The sequence below is a fragment of the Chiloscyllium punctatum genome, chromosome 45, assembly GCF_047496795.1.
Source record: "Chiloscyllium punctatum isolate Juve2018m chromosome 45, sChiPun1.3, whole genome shotgun sequence".
Lineage (NCBI taxonomy): Eukaryota > Metazoa > Chordata > Chondrichthyes > Orectolobiformes > Hemiscylliidae > Chiloscyllium > Chiloscyllium punctatum.
Window position 1 is genome coordinate 44,610,277 of NC_092783.1, and position 25,083 is coordinate 44,635,359.

General features: G+C 42.2%; 1 protein-coding gene across 1 annotated transcript in view; it reads left to right on the forward strand.

Moving 5' to 3' along the window:
* Positions 1 to 25,083, forward strand: part of LOC140467327 (C4b-binding protein-like) — a 65,998-nt gene that overhangs the window by 32,405 nt on the left and 8,510 nt on the right. Inside the window, exons 7-10 of the mRNA XM_072563605.1 lie at positions 6,782 to 6,967; positions 8,012 to 8,191; positions 16,509 to 16,685; positions 21,769 to 21,945. Coding sequence (XP_072419706.1) covers positions 6,782 to 6,967; positions 8,012 to 8,191; positions 16,509 to 16,685; positions 21,769 to 21,945 — 720 coding nt within the window. The remainder of the gene's footprint in view (positions 1 to 6,781; positions 6,968 to 8,011; positions 8,192 to 16,508; positions 16,686 to 21,768; positions 21,946 to 25,083) is intronic.

Below are 25,083 nucleotides of genomic sequence, written 5' to 3' on the forward strand. Positions count from 1 at the left end.
GACTAACAGCAAGATTCTTTTCAGGAGCTTAATTTGCACTTTCAGAAAAGAGAATGGTCCTGTCACTGATACTTAGGAGCAAGTGGGAGAAGAGATACAAGTTGTAAATGAAATAAAACAAAGAACTGCAGATACTTGAAATCTGTAGATATCCTAAATTGTAGATGTCCTAGCATTCAATTCAAAGGGTCAGAGTTCACTCACATACTAGCACTATGATGCTTCAGACTTAGTAACAGGCAGCACGATGCCCACAATATCTAAGAGAGTATCAGATTATGGACTAGAAACATGGAACTAAAACATGAAGGAGGTTTCAGAGCTGTGACACAAACTTACAATAATGAGCAAATAACATCAAGGTCACTTAATATAGTCAGCACACAACTTCAAACCTCAAAAACCGTCAAATAAGAATTAGTTTAAGAACTACAAATGGCTAATGAACAGCTGTCTGGGAAAAAGTAGATGATTAAGTCTGAATTGGATCAAGCCAATATTGAAAGTTCAGAAATTAATAATTGGTGTAAGTATGAGCAGGAGTCTGCAATTGTGTCTTATCAGCAAGCCATGTAACATTAAGAGTTTCTTTCAGTTAAAAAGCAAAGGCACAAATTAGAGTCTATACAGCTGAAAATTACCTTGAAAGGTTATGGAGCTTGACATACTAAAATTAAGCAGGAGTTGGCAATGCCTAAGTAGCTAAATGATACTACTCAACTGCAAGTTCAATTATTAGCAGTCACATGGCATTATCATGCCTCAGAGGCTGAAAAGGAACAGTTTCTTATGGAAATCAAGCATTTGGTGCAGATCCTTGATAAAGAAAAAGAAGATATTCAAGTCTCTTATACCAACATTAGTGAGCAACAGCTGATGTTCAGAAACAGAATGCAAATGAATGCAACTTCTCGAGAACATAAAAAGTTGTTATTAGTCCACAGGAATGTGATTAACAAAAAAATGGGAACTCACGATTATTGTTAATTATTAGTTAAGGAAAACATTCTGATATCAATGAAAAGTGATGGTCCTATTTCTGGGACAACATCTTGAGAGAGATAAGACATCAGAGTTTAACTTTGCAGAATACTATACTGGATTAGCAAGTTTTCTTAATAATCTCTTGAAAAAAGGGATGAGTGTGAAGGAGAAAGAAGAACTTAAGCATTCAACATCTAGCCATTCCAAGCTCTCTCTCTGATTACATTCAGACCAGCAAGGATCTAACAGAATGCATCGTGCTATTGTAGAATGTTCTATCAAGTCTTCAGAGTACAGTCCCCACTCCGAATGACCATTGGTCAACTTTTGTCAGATCCAAATGGAAGATTCCCTGAGTATCTAATTTCTTCAGATTTTCCACAGTCTTTTCCATGGTAATGAAACGTTTTCATTGTGATCCAGGAGCCTTGAACTACATAGGGGATCAATCTCCACTTAGAGTGATCCCTCCCATTACCAAAGGAAAGGGCAATGTTTTACCATAGATTCAAGGAATATTGTTGTCCACTCTAGATTGGTCTCTAGCCCATGAGAGTTTGGAAACGGGAATGTTGCCTTACATTCAGATTGCGGTCAGAGGCTGGAACCTCAACCTGACAAACATTTTCCCTTTCAAGGAAACCATGTAGACCTCATTCCACCTATCCTCAAGAAGGGCAGAGAATATGGCAGTTTGTCTTGGTTGGAAGAGATTTTGAGGTGGGCAATGTGAGTAATTTAAATACTAATGGTTAAAAGAGTTGAAATAATCTTCGAGGAGTAAATGGTTAACTCTACGTTTACAGTAATGATAGCATAGCTATTGGCTTATGCAAAGGAGCTCTGACATGATGCTATCACATCAATATGGATCCAACACCTTAAAATGTAAGGTCTCAGACCGGCTCTCTCTTACAAACCCCCATTTAGAGTTACATTCTCTAAAATCTGTTATTGTGTAGACCTTATCTTACGACATAGTGCACAGGGAATGTAGGCCTTTTTCCTGTCCGGGAGCAGCAGAAGACAGAGCGGAGGTGATGTTGGGACCAGGAGGTTGCCAGGAAGGTAAGGACTTAGTATATATTTGGGCAGTGGTTAACCCCAAGATACTACATGTCTAGTATCTCCATCTCGCCCCTTCCTCTAACCAGAAGAAAAGGACTCTGTAAGGTAAGGGTTTTTCTTTTCTTTTATACACTTAAGTGTATTGTTTGGTATTAGTTAGTTGAGTTAAAGCTAAGGCTTACAATGGCAGGGGATTTCAGACCCGTGGCATGTGCCTCTTGCTTGATGTGGGAGCTCAGGGACATGGTGATGTCCCTGACTCTGACACATGCAAGAAGTGTGTCCAGCAGAAGTGTGTCCTGCTGCAGTTCTTATTTGTCCGCATGATAGCTCTGGAACTGTGGATGAACTCATGATGGAGCATCTGCAATGCTGAGGAGGTCTTGGATAGCACGTTTAGTGAATTGGCCACAGCACAGATTAGAATTGCTGAGGGAGACAGTGAATGGGTGACTAAAAGGCAGAAAGAGAGCAGGAAGGCAGTGCAGGTGTCCCCTGCGGTCATCACCCTCCAAAACAGGTGTACCATTTTGGATACTGTTGGGTGAGATGGCTCACTGTGGGAGGGCAGCAGTTGCTAGGATCATGACCTGTTCAGCAGAGCAGGAAAAAGACTTGTAGGGCCATAGTCATAGGGGATTCTATTGTAAGGAGAGTAGATAGGTGCTTCTGTGGCCAAAAACAAGACTCCTGGATGTTATGTTACCTCCCAGGTTCTCGGGTCAGGGATATTACTGATCAGTTGCAGACCATACTGAAAGGAGAGGCTGAACAGCCAGTTGTCGTGGTGCATATAGGCATCAATGATATAGGTAAAAAACAAGACGAGGTCCTGAAAGCAGAATTCAGGGACCTAGGAGTGAAGTTAAAGAGGAGAACATCAAAAGTAGTGATCTCAGGATTGCTACCAGTGCCAAGTGCTAGCCAGGGCAGAAATGAAAGAATAGGCAGGATGAACACGTGGCTTAAGGGATGGTGTAGGAGGGAGGGGTTCAGATTTGAGAGACATTGGGAACCGGTTCTGGGGAAGGTGGGACTATTACAAACTGGTCTACACATTAACCAGACTGGAACTAACGTCCTTGGGGGAGTTTTTGCTACTGCTGTTGGGAGGGTTAAAACTAATGTGGCAGGGGACTGGGACCGGGAAGACTAGTGAACAGAGGTGGAAACTAGAGATTGTAAGGAACAGAATCATAAAGTTAACATTACCAAGGGGAAGAGTAGACAGAGAGCAGATGAACACAAAGGAACTGGTGGTCTGAAGTGCATATGCTTTAATGCAAGGAGTATAGTCGGTAAGGGGAGCGAAATTAGGACTTGGATTGGTGCCTGAGAGTATGGCATTATTGCGATCACGGAGATTTGGTTGAAGAAAGGGTGTGATTGACAATTAAATGTTCCAGGATATAGATGCTTCAAACAGGACAGGGATGGAAGTTAAATGGGGGGAGGAGTTGCTGTGCTGGTCAGGGATGATATCACGACTGTGTTAAAGGAGGACACTATGGAGGGCTTGAGCAGTGAGGCATTGGGGGTAGAGCTGAGAAATAAGAAAGGTGTAGTTACATTATTGGGGCTGTATTACAGTTAGCGTGAGGTAGAAGAACAAATAAGTAAACAGATTATGGAAAGATGTAGAGGCAACCGGGTGGTGGTGATGGGAGATATTAATTTTTCCAACATTGACTGGGATACATTTAGTGTCAGAGGTATGGATGTGGCAGAATTTGTAAAGAGCATCCAGGAAAGTTTTCTAGAGCAGTATGTCAATAGTCCAATGAGGGAAATGGCCATATTGGAACTGGTATTGGGAAATGAGCCAGGCCAGGTGGTAGAAGTTGCAGTGGGGGATTTATTTGGGGATAATTACCACAATTTTGTAAGTTTTAGAATACTCATAGACAAAGATGAGAATGGTCCTAAGGAAAGAGTACTAAAGTGGGTGAAGGCCAATTATATCAAACTTCAGCAGGAGCTGGGAAGTGTGGATTGGGGCAGCTATTTGAAAGGAAGTCCACATTTGATATGTGGGAGGCTTTCAAAGATAGATTGAAAATAGTGTAGGATAGACATGTCCCTTTGAAAACAAGGGATAGGAAAAGCAAGATTTGTGAACCATTAGGACGGCACAGTGGCTCAGTGGTTAGCACCGCTGCCTCACAGCACCAGGGTCCCAGGTTTGATTCTAGCCTCGGACGACTATCTGTGTGGAGTTTCACGTTCTCCTCGTGTCTGCGTGAGTTTCCTCCGGGTGCTCCGGTCTCTTCTCATAGTCCAAAGATGTACAGATCAGGTGATTTGGCCATGCTAAATTGCCCATAGTGTTAGGTGCATTAGTCAGAGGGAAAATGGGTCTGGGTTACTCTTTGGACGGTCGGTGTGGACTTGTTGTGCCGAAGGGCCTGTTTCCACACTATATGGAATCTAGTCTAATCCAGATGACAAGAGAAATTATGCGACTAGCCAAGAGGAAAAGAGAAGCGTACATAAGGTCCAGGCAGCTAAGAACAGAATGGGCCTTGGAGGAATATTGGGAGAATAGGACCAATCTTAAACGAGGGATCAGCGTGCTAAAAGGAGTCATGAAGTAACTTTCGCGAGCAGAATTAAAGAGAATCCCAAGGCTTTTTATTCATGTATAAGAGGCAAAAGCATAACTAGAGTCAGGGTTGGTCCACTAAAGGATAAGGAAGGAAGGTTGTGTGTCGAACCTGAGAAAATGGGTGGGATTCTCAATGATTACTTTGCATCAGTGTTCACCTGAGGGGAGGGACATGATGAATGTTGAGATTAGAGATAGAAGTTTGTTTACTCTGGATCACATTGACATAAAGAGTGAGGATGTGTTGGGTAGGCCAAAGGATACTAAGGTGGACAAATCCCCAGGACTAGATGGGATCTATCCCAGGTTGCTGAAGGAGGGGAGAGAGGAAATAGCTCAGGTCTTGACAGATATCTTTGTAGCATCCTTAAACACAGGTGAAGTGCCGGAGGACTTGAGAGTTGCTAATATTGTCCCCCTGTTCAAGAAGATTAGTAGGGATATTCCAGGTAACTACAGACCAGTGATCCTAATGTCAGTGGAGGGAAAGTTGCTGGAGAAGGTACTGAGGGATAGGATCTATTTATGTTTGGAAGAGAATAGGCTTATCAGTGATGGTTTTGTTCGGGGGGGTGGGGGGGGGATCATGCCTTACCAACTTAATAAACTTCTTTGAGGATGTTGATAGATGAAGGAAGGGCTGTCATATATTTGGACTTTAGTAAGGCGTTTGATGAGGTTTCCCCATGGTAAACTAATCAAGAAAGTGAAGTCACATGGTGTGCAGGGTTTTCTGGCTAGGTGAATATAGAACTGGTTACGCAACAGAAGACAGAATAGTCGTTGAAGGGAGTTTCTCGAAATAGAGAAAGGTGACCAGTGGTGTTCCACAGGGGTCAGTGCTGGAGCACTGTTGTTTGTGATATGCATAAATGATTTGGAAGAGGGCATTGGTGGTTTGATCAGTAAGTTTACAGATGACATGAAGATTGGTGGAGTAGCAGAAAGCATAGGGGACTGTCAAAGAATACAGGAGAATATAGATAGAGTGGAGAGCTGAGAAGTGACAGATGGTGTTCAATCCGGGCAAATGTGAGGTGATGCATTTTGGAAGGTCTAATTCTAGAGCAAATTGTAGTGAATGGAAGAGCCTTCAGAAAAGTTGATGAGCAGAGACATCTGGGAGTTCAGGTCCATTGTACCCTGAAGGTGGCTGCACAAATGGATAGAGTGGTCAAGAAGGCATATGGTATGCTTGCCTTCATCGGACGGGGTATTGAGTATAAGGACTGGCAGGTCATGTTAAGATTGTACAAGACATTGGTTCAGCCGCATTTGGAATACCGTGTACAGTTATGGTTGCCACATTACCAAAAGGATGTGGATGCTTTGGAGAGGTGCAGAGAAGGTTTACAAGAATGTTGCCGGGTATGGAAGGTGCTAGCTATGAAGAGAGGTTGAGTAGATTAAGATTGCTTTCATTTAAAAAAAGGAGATTGAGGGGGGACCTGACTGAGGTCTACAAAATCATGAAGGATATAAACAGGGTGGATAGAGATAAGCTTTTTCCAGGGTGGGGGAATTCAACAATGAGAGCTCACGCGTTCAAGGTGAGAGGAGAAATGTATAAGAATGTGCAGAAAGTACTTTACGCAGAGGGTGATAGGCGCCTGGAACATGTTGCCAACAGAGTTAGTAGAGGCAGGCATGGTAGCTTCAGTTAAGGTGCATCTGGGCAAATGCATGAGTAGGTGGGGAGCAGAGAAATACAGATCCTTAGGAACTGGGCGACAGGTTTATACAGTGGATTTGGATCGGCACAGGCTTGAAGGGCTAAAGGGCCTGTTCCTGGGCTGTAAATTTTCTGTGCCCTTTGTTCTGGGCCACATGCCATCTCTATGAATAAATGTGGCTTCTTCTATCACACAGATTTCAAAGCACTACAAAAGAAATTAAACTTGCTATTAAATATGGGGATAATGTGTCACTAACTACTTAGAGTGTGAATCATATGCATGAATAACTTGGTAAATGTATCTTTCTTAGTGAACATTATTTGAGTTGATGAAATTGCTGTTCATTTAATTTAGTGACAAACTACCTCTGTCAAAAAGAAGCAGACATTGGAAAGCGCTATATTTGTGTATGTACTACAACTTAAACTCCTGGATTGTTTCATGACAGTTGTCAAATGCGAACCTCCAAATCTGCCTGAAAATGCCAATATAGCATCTGGATATAAATACACGTATAAATATCGTGAAACAATAACCTACAGATGTAAGCATGGTTATAAAATTGTTGGGAACAATGTCATTGAATGCGGAGAGGACAACAAATTCTTGCCACCACCACCCACCTGTCAACTATGTGAGTGACCATTTATTAAACATAAGGATAGAATCAACTGAGCATTTTTGAAAAGATTTGTACCTTGCGAGCATTGGTCAATGAAACAATAGCCTTAATATTAACTAAAACAAAATCAAAGAATTCCAGATATAAGGATGTTGCCAGGGTTTGAGGATTTGAGCTATAGGGAGAGGCTAAATAGGCTGGGCCTGTTTTCCCTGAACTGTCAGAGACTAAGGGGTGACCTTATCAAGTTTTTAAAATCATGAGGGGCATAGATAGGATAAATAGACAAGGTTTTGTCCCTGGGGTGGAGGATTCTAGAAGTAGAGGGCACAGGTTTAAGGTGAGTTAGCAAAGATTTAAAAGGGACCTAAGGGGCAACTTTTTCACTCAAAGGGTGGTGCGTGTATGAAATGAGCTGTCGGAGGAAGCAGTGGGAGCTAGTAAAATTACAACATTTGAAAGGCCTCTAAATGGTTATATGAATTGGAAGAGTTTAAAGGGATATGGGCCAAGTGCTGGCAAATGGGACTAGATTAATTTAGGATATCTGATTGGCACGAATGAGTTGAACCAACAAATCTATTTCCATTATGTACATCTTCCTGACTCTAAGACTATGTGCCTATTGCAGTTTTTGTGGTTGAGCATGTGAAGCTGTAGGAGTATCCCCTTTTGGATTGGCATTTGACTTAATTGCCAGATTTAAGTTAGACTTCCAGAGTGCAATTGGAAACTTCTCTGGTCCATGTGAGTTGTGAATTACCTAATACATTCTTGTCTCATACTGTGGTATGAAAGGACCATGGCATGAGCCACTAACATCACTGCATGCAGCATCTAACCTGTTCTTCTAGCCATGTAGTGATATGACTGAGCCAGTTAAATTGCTCGTCAGTAGTTCCAGGATGTTGATGCCTGTACTCTTGAGTTTAGAGGGGGAGATCATTTTGTTAACCCAAGTCTGTATATTGTTCACATTCTTCTGTATGACAGAATTGGCAAATTTATTATTTTTTATATTATCTATTTGAGCATAATGCATTTCTGTCTTGGTAGCTGGATGCTATGAACCTGAACCAATCGAGAACGGAAAAATAATAAATAAGAAGCCTGTATACGAGCTAGAGGAAGAAGTTGGCTATGTGTGTGATCGGAGGTATAAACTGATTGGTGCAAAAGTTATTCGGTGTATGGAGAATCACAGATTTGAACCATCACCACCTCAATGCAGTAGAAGTAGGTAACCATTTCTTAATCCTGACTACAGTGAAGAAAAGCCTGCATCTAGTTCAAAATTAGTTTTGTGTTATATTTGCCAAAGTTTTTTATTTGGAATGATGGCCTGAAAATTCCTCAGCATTTCAGTATTCCAAAACAGTATTTTTTTTCAATGCATGCCAAAATTTCCTAGCAATTACAAAGCTTTATGCTAAAATGTAATAATCAAGATAAATAATTGGAGTCTCGGTAAACTGGGGGTCTTACAACAATAACAACCGAGATTTACTAAGTGCCTTTAAAGTAATAAATGTCTTGACACATTTTGCAAGAGTGTTGCACAACAAAAACTGTACACAAGGCAACAGGAGGTGCTATTAGGGTAGCTGATTAAAGGATAAAAAATAACAACAGTAGGTTTCAAGGAACATGTTACAGGTTAAAAAGTAAAAGTAGAGAGATTTGAATGAAGACCAGTTGTAAATCTGTCCCCATTAAAACAATGGGGTCACTTGGGGAAATAAAGAACCAAAATAATTCTTTGAGTCACACACTTACTTCTTTTACCTTGTTGACCCTAAGCTATTTAACTCATAGCTCAGGTAGTAATCCAGAGATTATTGCCTTTTGGTTCTGCTTTTTAATTGAATCCCTATTTGTCCATGTTTCCTCAGCAGAACCTTTTAAGTCAACCTCATTGCTATGGGCCTGGAATCACATTTGGCTCAGACTAGATAATGACAGCAGGTTTCCTTCCCTCAGCATTTATTCAACCAGATGTTTTTTTCTCATAAATACAATCAAGGTAGTAACATGTTATGCATTAGACAAGCCTTAAATTCAAGATTTTTAAAATTGAATTAAAATTTCACCATTTGGCAGTGGTGGGATTTGGACCCATTTCCCCACAGCATTAACCTGGGTTTCTAGAGCACTTTCCCATTGTTTTAGATACAGGAGGATATAGTTGAATTGGTCGGAATGGCTGATCAGTTGCAAATGGAATTCAATCTGGATCAGTGTGAGGCGACCAAACAAAGAAGAGAAGAGAATTCATGATAAATGTTAGGAGCCTGGGAAACACTGCAGATCTGAGAATCCTTGTTGTGCACATCCACTGGTCCATTAAGATGTTGACAGGTAGATAAAGTAGTTAATTAGGTATATGGGATACGTGACTTTATTAGCCAAGACATAACGTTTAAGAGTGGGAAGGTTATGCTGGAAAGATATAAACATTGGTTAGTCTGCAGCTAGAATATTGTGTGTTGTTCTGGAATCCACATTAAAGCGTGGATTTGACTGCACTGGAGAGGGTGTGGTGGAGATTTACCAAGATGTTCCCTGGACTGGTATGTTTTATTTATGAAGAAAGATTACATATAATGTGGTTGTTTTTCCTTACAGGAGAGATGACTGAGGGAGGATATAATAGAGATGTATGAAATTCTGAGGGGCATAAACAGGGTAGAGAGGACGGAAACATGTTCGTTAGTGGATGGAACAATGGCCAGGGGGGCATAGATTTAAAGCAAGGAGCAAGTAGTTCAGACGAGTTGTGATGAAAGATCATTTCTTCTGGAGGAAGGTGGAAATCAGGAACTCACTGACTGTAGGGGTGGTAGAGGCAGAAACTCTCATAACATATAAGAAGAGGAAAGTGATCTAAAAACACAGGCTAATTTAAGAAGTATTTAGATGTGCACTTGAAATGCCAAAATATACAAAGGAAGTCCCATTGCTGGAAACTGGGAATATGATAGTAGGTAGTTGTTTTTGACTGGCACAGACTTTATGGACCTGAGAGAGCTGTGCTATAGACCACTGTGACACTATGACAGTGCAACCATACCACTGACCCTCCCTGTTAGCCCCAGTGGCAGGTCAGAGTACTGGGAGCAATCCAGTCACAGTAACTTTGAACAGGCATAAACATGGTTTGGTGAGAATCAGACAAATCACTGCCCAGTGTCAGGATGTGGTCCTTTTAAGATATTGTACCACATGAATGGCTAGAAGTTCTTTGGCACAGTAATATATCCAATGGCCACAGCAGGCAGTTCACCAAGCCTAGCGCAACAGCCTGTTAATCAACCTGTCCCAATAGGCAATGACACATCTGTGGAACAGATGGGACTTCAAAACAGGTCTTAAAGATAGGGATGCTACCACTGGACCATACAAGCCCTAATTACACTTTAATAGCTTCCACTGGAACAGGATAAGTGAGTTTGGGGCTGTCATGGTCAGTCAGACCAAGAGGTGAGAATGGGAGAGCAATTGGTGAGGGCATTACAGATGTTTCTGTAGCAGCAATGGCAGGGACACTGGGGAGCCTACTGAGGGCAGGAGAAATTGAGGTTTGAGTAGCTGACTCCTATTCAGACGATGGTAACGATTCACCAATTAACTCCAGAAATATGGAGATTTGTCAGTTTTTATTGTCTATATTATGCTGTCTATATTCAATCTCTTAAACATAAATCCAGTGTATTGTTGGGAATGCATTATGACATAATGAGGACAGCATGATGTTTCAATTTAAAACCAGGGCGAACGTAGTTGATTTACTTGAAAGATATAATTTTCTTGAAAGCAAATTATGTCAATTCAGAAAATAATAAACAGAGGAATAATATTTTAATCCAAAGTAACAATGTCATCACTTACTACAAGTATTATACAAGTAAGCACTGACACATTGCTTTGTTGCAGTTACTTGTGCACCACCCAAGAATCTGGAGAATAGCAAAGTAATGTCAGGGTTTATTGACATAATAACATCACGGTTTCGTGAATATTACATGGATGATCAAATCAATTTCAGATGCAACACTGGCTTTAAACCAGTTGCTGAGGAGAGAAGTGCATGCAGAAAAGAAAGAAGACACTTTGTGAATCTCCTATATGAAATGAAAGAGTGATTAGAATTGTATACCGTGTGGGACATTTCCCTGGGCTGTGGAATGCAGTGTGCTGGGAAGATTACTGAAAACCTCTGGGTTCCTATATCTTCACTTGCACTGACCTTATTTCCTCTTTCTCATGGGTGGGTTTCGAGTGAACGTGGGAACGCCTGGAGTTGAGCCGAAAAAAACCATTAAAGTCACTAGGAAGGCAATTAAGACAGAGCCAATAAGACATGGCGCTGGAAGAGGCACAGCTGGTCAGGCAGCATCCAAGGAACAGGAAAGTTAATGTTTCAGGCAGGACCCCTCTTCAGGACTGAGGTGGGGGAAGGGGGTTGAGAGATAGATGGGGGAGTGGGGCAGAGGGAAAGGTAGGCGATAGGTGGACAAAGGTAGGACGTGATAGTGATAGGTTGGTGGGAAGGATGGAGCGGATAGGTGGGAAGAAAGATGGACAGGTAGGTCAGGTCAAGAGGACAGATGTGAGTCAGAGGGTTAGATCTGGGAATTACGGTCCTTAATGTAGGCAGATGTCTGGGATGTGTTGCTGGAAAAGCACAGCAGGTCAGGCAGCATCCAAGGAGCAGGAGAATCGACGTTTCGGGCATAGGCCCTTCATTCCTGAAGAAAGGCTTATGCCCGAAACGTCGATTCTCCTGCTTCTTGGATGCTGCCTGACCTGCTACACTTTTCCAGCAATACATTTTTCAGCTCTGATCTCCAGCATCTGCAGTCCTCACTTTCTCCTAGATGTCTGGGATGATATGGAGTAGAAATGTTCATCCTGAGAACAGATATGGTGGAGGCAAAGGAATTGGGAGTAGGGGGATCTGGTTTTTACGGAGGTGAGGATGCGTAGTCAAGGTAGCTGTGGGAATCAATGGGTTTGTAGTAAATGTTGGAGTGTAGTCGGTCACTGGAAATGGAGACAGAGAGATGTAGGAAGGGGAGGGAGGTGTCGGAGATGGACTAGATGATTTTGAAATCAGGGTGGAAGGTTTGGCGTAGTGAACGAACTGTTCAAGCTCCTGGTGGGAGCACGAGATCAGACATATGCATGACACCTGACAGTGTAACATAGCTCATCTTTCTTGGCCCCCTGAGGTCCAACATCCTAACTGCACTTCTACCAGGTGAGAAGGAGCACATTCCCATTGCTGACTTTTTGGCTACCCCCACCCATCTGTGTTAGCTTGGAAAGACTGTCTGCTTCCTCATGCTTGTGAGAGATCACTCATAGCATCCTGGCAGCTCCATGCACTGAACTTGCAGTTTAGAGGCTGATTCTGCCCAGGGTCTCCTCACCATTGCTGCCTGTATTGTGGTCACAAAACTGAAAATGCTGCTGAGCTTCCCTGCAACAGGCTGTGGTCCCCTGAAGCAGAAATACAGACAAGAAGGGGATGTCATCTATTTCCCAACTCTCCCTGTCCAACCAAAAGCAAAGGTAGGCTCAGCATTGGGGTTTTCCAAACTGACGCATCAACAAAGTCCCCTTTTCCTACATTTAGATTCCCAATCAAGCTGACTCTATCATTCACCTGGCTAAACTGGTCCTCAACCTCAACAACTTCTCCTTCCAATCCTCCCACTTCCTCCAAATCAAAGGTGTAGCCATGGGCACCCAAATGGGCCCCAGCTATGCCTGCCTCTTCGTCGGGTATGTGGAACTGTCCATCTTGCGCAGCTACACCGGCACCATTCCCCACCTCTTCCTCCGCTACATTGATGAATGTATTGGCAATACGTTGAGCTCCCACAAAAAGGTTGAACAGTTCATCAACTTCACAAACACCTTCCAACCTGACCTTAATTTCACCTGCACCATCTCGGACACCTCCCTCCCCTTACAGGACTGCTCCATCTCCATCTCCGGCGACCGGCTAAACACGGACATTTACTACAAACCCACTGATTCCCACAGCTACCGGGACTACACCTCCTCCCACCTCCCCTGTAAAAATGCCATCCCTTATTCCCAATTCTTCTTTCTCTGCCATATCTGCTCCCAGGATGACCTATTCCACCACAGAACATACCAGATGGCCTCCTTCAAAGACCACAATTTCCCTTCCCAAGTGGTCAACAATGCCCTTCAGCCCCTTCAGCACATCTCTTCCACTTCCCCCAACTCAGCCATTGAATGCCACACCTCCAATCGCAGGGGTAGAATCCCTCCCCAACCCTGTCTGCATTTCAGAGAGACCATTCCCTCCTCGACTCCATTGTCAGATCCAAACCCCTCACCTGCCCAACCCCACTGCCGCACCTTCCTCTGCCACCACTGGAAGTGCAAAACCTGTGCCCACACCTTCCCCCCCGCACCTCAGTCCAAGGCCCCAAAGGTTCCTTCCCCATCCGACAGAAATTTACATGTACTACCACACACGCCATCTACTGTATCTTTTACACCCGATATGGTCTGTTCTACATTGGGGAGACTGGACGCCAACTTTCGTATTGTTGACACCCGCACCAACCAACCCCACCTCCCCGAAGCTGAACACTTCAACTCCCCCTCCCATTCCCCAAGGACATGCAGGTCCTGGGCCTCCACCATCACCAAACCCTAACCACATAGAGCTGACAGGCAAAGAGACATCCTATTGGACTATACCTTAGCACGTAAACAATGTTGAAGAATGAAACAAACTTCTTTCTTTATGCCTTTTCATTCAGTTACCCTCTAATGCTGTTCACAGGTCAGCTGGTTTGTAATGCAAAGTGATGCCAAGACCACAGGTTCAAGTCCCTTACTGACTGCGGATTTTGTGAAGGTTCTATCTTCTCAACCTCGCTCCTCATCTGAGGCATGGGGACCTTGAGGTTGAACCACCACCAATCGTCTCTCTTTTTCTGCTGAGACAGCAACCTGATGCTCTGGGACTACAGCAACTTTATTTTTGTGGGTTGTTTAGCTTAGTTCACTAGTTGGCCAGTTTGTGATACAGAGTGACATCATCAGCATGGGTTCAATTCTTACTCCAACTGAGGTTATCATAAAGGTTCTGCCTTCACAACTTCACACAAATTGCAGTGTCCTCAGGTTAAACTCGCCACCAGTTGTTTCTCTCAAACATGAGAGCAAACATTTGAGATTACGATAACTCTACCTTTAGATTAAAGTGCCTATGCATTTGCACTTGCTAGTCTGAAATTTGATGATAATAAAAAAATACAGTCACATAATCACATTATTGTAATAGATTTACTTCTGAGCCATCAAGAAGACAGGTTGTAAAGCTTTATGGGTATGGCAACCAGAACACTAGCAAGGGAGATTACATGTAGTTCTTGCTCTGAGTATTCTCTTATTACAACCAGTATCCCCTTAGTTATCATAGAGAATAGGCTGCAGTTAGACTGTATTTTAGGTAAGAAACATCTCCATCATAATTATGAGGGTATGACACATGCCTTCCTCTGCCAACTGGATTGATTACTTAGAAAGGAAATAATTGGATTTTTTTGTTGAGTATCAGTTTTGGAGGCTGCAGTTCACTAGATGGACTATTTCAGTTGATTATTCTCAGGGTGATACATTTATTCAAATTTACTTGTCCATTGGATGTGGGCATTGCTGACTAGGCCATCATTTATTGCTAATCCTTGATTGTACAAAGGGCATGAGAACGTAAGAATGACGAGCAGGAGATGCAATTCAAGACTGCTCCGCTATTCAATACAATCATAATTGATTTCACCTCAGCCACAACTCCACTTTCCAGCCCACTCTCCATAACCCTTCAGCCCATGACTCATTGAAAATCTATCAGTCTCCTTCTTGAATTTACTCTCCGTCCCAGTATCCACCACAATTTGGAATAGTTAATACCAGAGATTCATGACCCTATGAGAAAAGTAATTTCTCATTGTTTCAAATTTAAATCTGCAATCTTTATCCTAAAACCATGACCTCTCGTTGTAGATTTCCCCATATGGGGAGACGTCCTGTCCACATCTAATTTTCAATGCCCTTTACCATTGTGCCTCTGTTAATTAGATCTCCTCTAATTCGTTTCAACTCCATAGAGTACAGGCATAACCTTCTCAATCTCTCTTCACATAACAATTCCCTCATGTGTGGAATCAAGTGAGTGAACCTTCTCTGAACTACCTCCAATGCAAATACACTTACATGCTTCTTCAAATAAGGGAAACAAAATTGTATGAAATACTCCAGGTGCAGTCTTTCTGATACCTTGTAATAGTTGCTGTAACACGTTCCTACTTTTATACTCCATTCATTTAACAATGAATGCCAACATTTCATCTTCCTTCCTGACAAGCTCCTGTACCTGCATATTAGTTTCCTGCAATTCATACACAAGGGCACCCAGAACTAACTACACCAAAGCATTCTGAAGTTTCTCACCTTTTAGATAATAAGTTGCCTTTCGCTTCCTCCAAACAGCATGGATCACCTAACACCAATGTTAAACTTCATCTACTAAAGTTGGGCCCATTTATCTATCCTAATCATATTCACTTGTAAATTACTTACTTTTTCCATTGTTACTTACTTTCCCACCATTTGCCTAATAATAGAATTTCCTGTTTAATTGAATGCTGTGGTGGTTTTGGACCCACATCCCCAAAGCATTAGCTGGAGTTTCAAGGTTACTTGCCCAGTGTTTAAGATACAGTAGGATGGAGAAGTGTTAGTCAGATGAGCTGATAAGTGACAAATGGAATTCAGTCAGTGAGCTGATGTCCTTGGTCTAGCCAAACAATGCAAGGGAATACACAATGAATGTTAGGACCCTGGCGAGCACTGAGGATCCGAGGGACCTTGGTGTGCACATCCACCTTTAGGTAGTGGAATGGATAGATAAAGTATTTAAGAAGTTATATGAGACTCATGACTTTATTAGCCAAGGCATAGAGGTAAGAGACTAGAAGGGCTATGCTGGACTGGTATAAAACATTGGTTAGGGCACAGCTAGAGAATTGTGTGCAGTTCAGCAATCCACTTTAAGCAGGTTACACAGGAGAGGGTGCAGTGGAGATTTACCAAGATGTTGCCTGGACTGGAAAGTATTTAGATATAAAGAGAGATTGGAAATGGTGGGCTACAATTAACCTTTTTCCAACTACAGTAGCTGACTCCTATTCTGATGATCACAACAAATCACCAGTAAGTCAGAAATATTATCAGTCAGTAAATATTATTGATATTGTGCTGGTCATGGAAATCAATCACTTAACCATAAATGTAGAGCACTGTCGAGAATGCATTCTGTCAGAATGCAAACAGCATGATGTTTCAATTTAAAACCAAGATTAATTCAATTGATTTGCTGGTATGAAAATTTTCAAAAACCAAAATATATCAATTCAAAAACAATCGTTTCACCTGAAATAACAATGTCATTGCTCACAACGGGCAGTTTTCAAATAAAGACTAACGCATTGCTCTGTTGCAGTTACTTGTACAGTAATCAGGTATTTAAACAATGGCCAAGTAACGTCACGACGTCATGTATATTACGTGGATGATGCAATCTATTACAAATGCAATCGTAGGTTTAAACCAGTTGCTGACAGAAGAAGTACATGTCAAGAAAATGGGCGTTTTTATCCAGAACCTGCATGTGTAATTGGTAAGCAACCACTTTGTTAATCTCATGACAGAATGAATTGAGAAAGTGATTAGAATTGTATCCCATGTGAGCATTTTCCCCAAGGCTACAGAATGTGGAATGTGTTGCACTGAGAAAATTACTGAAAACCTGTGGGTTCCATATCTCAACCTGCCCCACCTTGTTTCATCTTTCTCATGGGTGGGTTTGGAGAGAGTATTGGAAAGCCTGGAGCTCAGCTGAGCAGACCATTAAAGTCACTAAGATCACAAATAAGAAACAAAGCTTTGGCACCAAGAGATTGTGTTCTCCGTTGAGGATGTGAGGGAGCTGCAGAGAGGGAAATGAGTGGATCTGGGACAAGATCTTATTCCTAAGACATACTGATAAATGTTGAGAAGGCCTAATAATGTTGCTTGACATCTGCCAGTGTTACATAGCTCAACGTTTCTGGCCTCCCTCAGGTCCGACATCCTCATTGCATTGCCTGCAGGTGAGGAGGAACACATTCTTGCTGATGACTTTTCGGCTGTCTCCATCTGTCTGTGTTAGCTTAGGGAGATTGTCTGCTTGCTTGTGCTTGTGAGAGATCACCTCATCGTATCCTGGCAGCTCCATGCACAGAACCTATAGTTTTAAGGCTGATTCGCCTCAGGTCTCCTCACCATTGATGTCTGTATTGCGGTCTCAAAACTGAAAATGGTGCTGAGCTTCCCTGCAACAGGCTGCAATCACCTGAAGCAGAAATGACAAGAAGTGGATATCATCCACTTCCCGACTGTCCCTATCCAACCAATTGAAAAAGGCAGAGGTAGTCTCGGCATTGGCGTTTTCCAAATTGAGAAACCAACACAATCCCATTTTCCAACATTTAGATTCCCAATCAAAAATATTGCCAATGTTTTGCCAAAGAATAAAGGGTTTGATTTTACTTTGTAAACCTGAAATCCCTGAGAACCACATTCCTGGCTTGCTGTTCACAGAGCAATTCTCCCACTGCCAATCCAGGTGGTGAGGAAGCTGCGACACTGTACTGGAATGTCTCTGGCTGGATGAACGTGAGTTCTGTGCCTGCCAAATGTCAGTGGAGAGAGAACTGTGACCTGTTTAGACTTGCATTCATTCAACACCCATTGGTTTCCCTTGGGGAAAAAAACAAAGACACTTTCAGTGTCAAAACAATTGCGAGCAAGCTGCCCAGTTACTGCTGTTAATCAATGAGGGCAGTGACTGAATAGAACGGAGGTAGGGTTAAAGGTTGCACATTTCACATTTGTTGCATCTTGGATATAATATTGGGAACAAAATATTGTCATCAATAGCAGAACTAAGTTCATTTTTATAGGGTGTTACACAGAGGAGACAGGCAAAGAGCAATCTTATTGGAATATACACTGGCATGTAAAGATGTTGATGATTGAAATAAATTGCCTTTTTATTTAGTTACCCAATAATGCTGTTCACAATTCTGCTAAATGTCTGGTTTGTGATGCAGTAATGCCAAGAGAACAGTTTCAATTCCCATACCAACTGAGGTTACCATGAAGGTCCTAACTGCTCAGCCTCACTCCTCATTTGAGACATGGTGATCTTCAGCTTGAATCACCACCAGTTGTCTCTCTCTTTCTATAGAGAAAGCAACTCAATGGTGCTCTGGGACTACAGCAACTTTATCATTGTGGGTCAGTTAGCTCAGTTCGCTCATTGGCAGCTTTGTGAAGCAGTGATTCAGGCAGCTCGGTTTCAATTCCGACTTCAACTGAGGGCACCATGAAGATCCTGCCTTCACAACTTCACCCCTCACCTGAATTGTGGTGTCTTCAGGTTAATCTCGTCACCGGCTGTCTCTCACACATGTGAGAGCAAACATTTGAGATTACGATAAGTTTACCTTTTGATTAAAGTGCCCAAGCATTTAGACGTTTGTACATGTTAGTTTGAAATTCGATGATGGTAAAAAATGCAGTCACAAAGTCACACTGTTGTAATAGGTTTAGTCCTGAGCCATCAAGAGGACAGTTAGTAAAGCTTTATTGATATGACAGTCCAGAACACTGTCAAGAGGAATTAGATACAATTCTCTACTCTGAGTCTTCCCTTATTATAATCGGCATCAACTTAGCGATCATAGAGAATAAGATTCCATTGAGCAGCCTTTTAGATAACAAACATCTCCAGCATAATTATGAAGGTGGGACATGTGCCTTCCTCTGCCAACTGAATAGTTGCACTAGAAAGGAATTAATATTGGACTTCTTGAGGAATATCAGTTTTTGAGCCTGCAGTTTACTAGATGGACTATTTAGGTTGACTATTCTCAGGGTAAGAAATTTCTTTCAATTTACTTGTCCATGAGATGTGGGCTTTACTGGCAGGGCCACCATTTATTGCTCATCCTTAATCGTACAGAGGGCATGAGACCATAAGGAACTAAGAACGAGGAGCATGAGTTGGCAATTCAAGGCTACTCTGTCATTCAATGTAATCATAGTTGATTTCATCACAGTCTCAAGTCTTCTACCCTGCACACCCTCCATAATACTTCAGCCCTTGACTCAGTAAAAAATCAATATCCTTCTTAAATTTAGTCACTGTCCCAGCATCCACCACACTCTGGAGCAGTTCATTCCAGAAATTCATGACCCTTTAAAATAAGTAATTTCCCTTTATTTCTGTTTTAAGACTGCAATCTCTATCCTGAAACCATGTCCCCTCGTTCTAGATTTCACTACATATGAAGACATCCTCTCTGCATCTAATTTTCAATGCCCTTTACCATTGTGTCTCTGTGAATTTGATCTACTCTAATTCACTTCAACTCCAGAGAGTACAGGCATAACCTTCTCAAGCACTCTTCATGCAACAATCCCCCCATGTCTGGAATCAAGCGAGTGAACCTCCACTGAGCTACCTCCAATGCAATTACACCTCTCTTCAAATAAGGAAAACAAAATTGTATGAAATGCTCCAGGTACAGTCTCTCTGATGCCTTGTACAGTTGCTGTAACACATTTCTACTTTTATGTTGTATTCATTTAACAAAGAAATGCCAACATTTCATCTTTCTTCCTGACAACCTGCATATTAGTTTCCTACAATTCATACACAAGGGCACCCAGATCTATCCACACCAAAACATTCTGAAGTTTTTCCTCTTTTGGGTAATAAGTTGCCTTTCTATTCCACCGGTCAAAATGGATCACCTAACACCAATGTTCAACTCCATCTGAAGAGTTGGGCCCATTCTTCTATCCTATCCATATCCACTTGTAAATTACTTATTTTTCCCTTTGCAACTTACTTTCCCATCCTTTGCCTAATAATGGAACTTGCTGTTTAATTAAATTCAAATTTCATCATTCGGCTGTGGTGGGTTTTAACGCATTTCCCCAAAGCATGAGCTGGAGTTTCAAGATTTCGTGCCCAGTATTTAAGGTCAGTAGCATGGAGAAGTGTTAGTCAGATGAGGTGATAAGTGACAAATGGCATTCAATTTTAATCAGTGTGAGGTGATGCCCTTGGTCCGGCCAAACAAGGCAAGGGAATGCACAGTGAGCATTAGGAGCTTGGCATGCCATGAAGATCTGAAGGACCTTGGTGTGCACATCCACCAGTCCCTCTAGGTAGTGGGATGGATACATTAAGTGTTGAAAATTCTGGCGTAAAAGCAGAGCAGATCAGGTAGCATCTGAGGAGCAGGAGAATCAACATTTTGTGCACAAGCACTTCATCAGGAATGTGGAGAGGAAGGGGCTGAGAGATAAATAGGAAGGTGGAGCTGGGCTGGGGGAAGGTTGCTGGGAAGACCGTAGGAAGATGGAGGTAGGGGTGATTGTGATGGGTCTAAGGGGAAGGTGGAGTGGATAGGTAGGAAGGAAGATGGACACGTATGACAGTTCAAGAGGGCAGCGCTGAGTTGGAGAGTTGGATTTGGGATGAGGTGGGGTGGAGAGGAAATGAGGAACCTGCTGAAATTGCTATTGGTGCCATGTGGTTGGATGGTCCCAAGGCACAAGATGAGGTGTTCTTCTATCAGGCATCGGGTGGCTTGGATTTGGTGGTGGAAGAGACCCAGGACTTGCATGTCTTTGGCAGAGTGGGAGGGGGTGTTGAAATGATTGGCCACAGGGCAGTAGTGCTGTTTGGTGCGTGTGTCCCAGAGATGTTCCCTGAAATATTTGCAGTTTGGCATGCTGTCTCCCCATGTAGAGGAGATCACATCGAGAACAATGGGCACAGTAGATGAGGTGTTTGGATGTACAGGAAAATCTCTGCCAGAAGTTGAAGTATCCTTTGGGGACTTAGACACAGGTGAGTTGGGAGATGTGGGCACAGGTTTTACACCTGTTGCAGTGACAATGGAATGTACCAGAAAGTGGAGGGTGGGTTGGTGGAGTGTTTGGACCTAATGCAGGAGTAATGGTGGGAATGGTCTCTGGGGAATGCTGATAGGCGTGGTGAGGGAGCTATATCTCTGGCTGTATGGAATGCGGAATAGATGAAGCGGTTAAGAAAGTATATGAGACACATTACTTTATCAACCAAGGAAATTGAATTAAAAGAGGGGGAAGGTTATGTTGGAACGATATAAAACATTAGTTAGGCTGCAGCTAGAATATTTTGTGCGGTTCTGAAATCCACATAGCAGGGATAGGATTGCACTGGAGAGGGTGCAGTGCAGGTTTACCAAGATGTTACCTGGACTGGAAAGTATTTAGATTTGAAGAGAGATTGGATATGGTGGGCTACAATTAACCTCTTTCCAACTACAGTCGCTGGCAGCTATTCTGATGATCACAGCAAATCACCAGTCAGTCATAAATGTTGATATCTGTCAGTAAATATTATCGATATTGTGCTGGTCATGAAATTCAATCACTTAACCATAAATGCAGAGTATTGTTGCAAATGCTTTTTGTCAGAATGCGAACAGCTTGATGTTTCAATTTAAAGCCAAGATTAATTCAATTGATTTGCTGGATATGTAACTTCTCAAAAAGCAAAGTCTATCAATTCAGAAAATAATTTTTTCTCCTGAAATAACAATGTCATTGCACACAACAAGCAGCTTTCAAGTAAAGACTAACACATTGCTCTGTTGCAGTTACTTGTACAGTAAACAGGTATTTAAACATTGGCCAAATAACGTCACAACGTCATGTATATCACATGGATGATGAAATCACTTACAATTGCAAACCTGGCTTTAAACCAGTTGCTGACGGGAGAAGTACATGTCAAGAAAATGGGCATTTTTATCCAGAACCTGCCTGTGAAGTTGGTAAGCAACCACTTTGTTAATCTCATGACAGAATGAAATGAGAAAGTGATTAGAATTGTATCCCATGTGAGCTGTTTCCCCAAGGCTGCGGAATGTGGAATATGTTGCACTGAGAAAATTACTGAAAACCTGTGGGTTCCATATCTCAACCTGCCCCCACCTTATTTCGTCTTTCTAATGGGGGGGTTTTGGAGTGAGTCTGGGAAAGCCTGGTGCTCATCTGAGCAGACCATTAAAGTCACTAAGATCACAAATAAGACACAAGGGAATGGCACCAATAGGTTTTGTCCTCCGATGAATATGTGAAGGAGCTGCAGAGAGGGCAATGAGTGGATCTGGGACAGGATTTTATTCCTAAGGCAAACTGATAAATGTTGGGAAGGCCAAAGTATGCTGCTTGACTCCTGCCAGTGTTACATAACCTCACCTTTCCTGGTATCCCTGAGAGCCCACATCCTCATTGCACTGCCTGCAGGTGAGGAGGAACACATTCCTGTTGTTAACTTGCGGTGTTAGTTTAGAGAGATTGTCTGCTTCCTCCTGCTTGTGAGAGGTCACCTCATAGCAACCTGGCAACTCCTTGCACTGAACCTGCACTGTAGAGGTTGATTCTCCCCAGGTCTCCTCACCATTGCTGTCTGTATTGCAGTCTCAAAACTGAAAATGATGCTGAGCTTCCCTGCAATAGACTGCAGTAAGAAATACCGCCAAGAAGATGATGTCATCCACTCCCCTACTCTCCCTAACCAAGAGGCACAGGAAGGTTCGGCACTGGAGGTTTGCAAATTGAGCCACCAGAAGAGTCCCTGTATCCAGTGTTTAGTTTTCAGATCAAAAATATTGCCAATGTTTCACCAAAGAATAAAGGGGTTTGATCTTAATCTGTAGACCTGAAATCCCTGAGAACCACATTTCCCAGCACGTTGTTTACAGATCATTTCTCCCATTGCCAATTCAGGCTATGAGGAAGCTGCTGGAGTGTCTCTGGCTGGATGACTGTATTTGCTATGCCTGGCATATGTCAGGGTGCACTGCAAAGTGTCCCCTTTACTCCTGCAACTGTTAGAGCAATAGTGTCCCTTGGGAAAAGGTAAAGATGATTTCAGGATCAATGTAATTACTATCAGCTGCTCTGTGATGACTCTTAAGCACTGAGGGCAGTTATCTGAAAACAAGGGAGGCAATGTTAAAACTTGCAAATTTCACATTGTTACATCACAGCTACAATATTGGAAGCAAAATGTTGTTATCTGCAGCACAGCCTAAGCTCATTTTTAGTGGATGTTACATGAAGGTGACAAGCAAAGAGATATCTTATTGAAATATACACTAGCATGTAAAGGATAGTGAACAGTGAAATAAATTGTCGTTTCAATAGTTACCCTCTAATGCTATTCACAGGTCTGCTGGAAGTCTGGTTTGTAATACAAAGTGATGGCAAGAATACAGGTTCAATTCTCATACTGATAGGAGTTAGCATAAATGTTCTACCTTCTCAACCTCAATTCTCGTGAGGGGCATGGGGACCTTGAGGTTGAACCACTAACAGCTGTCTCTTTCTCTCTGTACTGAGATGTCAACCCATTGGTGCTCTAGGACGATGGCAACTTTACCTTTGTGGGTCGGTTAGCTCAGTTGGCTAGTTTGTGATGCAGAGTGACCCCAACAGCATGGGTTCAATTCCTACTACAACTGAGATCACCATGGAAGTCCTGCCTTCTCAAACACCCCTCACCTGAATCGCAATGTCCTCAGGTTAAACTCACCACCAGTTGTCTCTCTCAAATATGAGAACAAACATTTGAGACCACAGTAACTTTGCCTTCAGATTATAATCAGGATCACCTTAGATATCCCAGAGAATAGATAGCAGTTAGGCAGCCTTTTAGATATGAAACATCTCCAGCATAATTATGAGAGCACGACACATGCTTTCCTCTGCCAACTGAACAAATCAGCGAGAAAGGAATTAATTAGACCTTTTGAGGAATACTAGCTTTAGAGCCTGCAGTTGACTGCATGCAGTAATTAGGTTGATTCTTAGAGTGATAAATCTATTCAAATTTACTTGTTCATGGGATGTGGGCTTTGCTGGCTAGGCCAGCATTTATTGCTTATCCTTAATTGTACCCAAGGCATGAGGACGTAAGAATGAGGTGCAGGAACGAGGAGGCAATTCAGTACTGCCCTACCATTCGAAACAATCATAGTTGATCTCATCTCAGCCTCAAATCCATTTTCCTGCCCATTCTCCATAAGACTTCAGCCCATGACTCATTGAAAATTTGTCTTTCTCCTCATTGACATTAACTTTAGTCAATGTCCCAGTACCCGCACTCTTGAGCAGTATATTCCACAGATTCATGACGCTTTGAGAGAAGTAATTTCTCTTCGTTTTCAGACTGCAATTTTTAATCCTAAAACCATGATATCCCATTCTAGATTGCCCATTATAGGGAGACATCCTCTCTACATCTATTTTGTCAATCCCTTTAGCATGATATCTATGTCAATTGGATCTCCTCTAATTCATCTAAACTCTAGAGAGTATTGGCATTGCCTCCACAATCTTTCTTCATATAACAATCCCCTCATATCTAGAATCAAGCTTGTGATCCTTATCTGAAATGCCTCCATTGCAACTGCATCCTTCTTCAAATGAACAAAATTATATGATATGTCCTGGGTCCTGTCTCTCTGATGCACTGTAAAGTTGCTGCAATACTTCCCTGTTTTTATACTCTCTTCATTTCACAATAAATGCCAAAATTCCACTTTCCTTTTTTGTAATCTCCTGTGTGTGCATCCCCGCTTCCTGAACGCCATACACAATTGCACCCAGATCTATCTGCACCTAGTATGCTGATGTTTCTCTCCATTTAGATAGTAAGTCCCTTTCTACTCCACCAACCAATATGAATAACCTCACACTCACCATGTTAAATGTCATCTGCCAAAGTTCATCTAATGTATCCATAATCTGGTCCTTGTTTCGTTCACTGAGAGGACAGACATTTTCTGCACACATTTTGTGACTTCACTAGATGACATTGTCAGTACATCTCTGATGAAGCGTTGGTGGTCTGTCCTGCACGGTATTTATGTGTCTCTGTTTACAGATACTTCTGGTTCTTTATC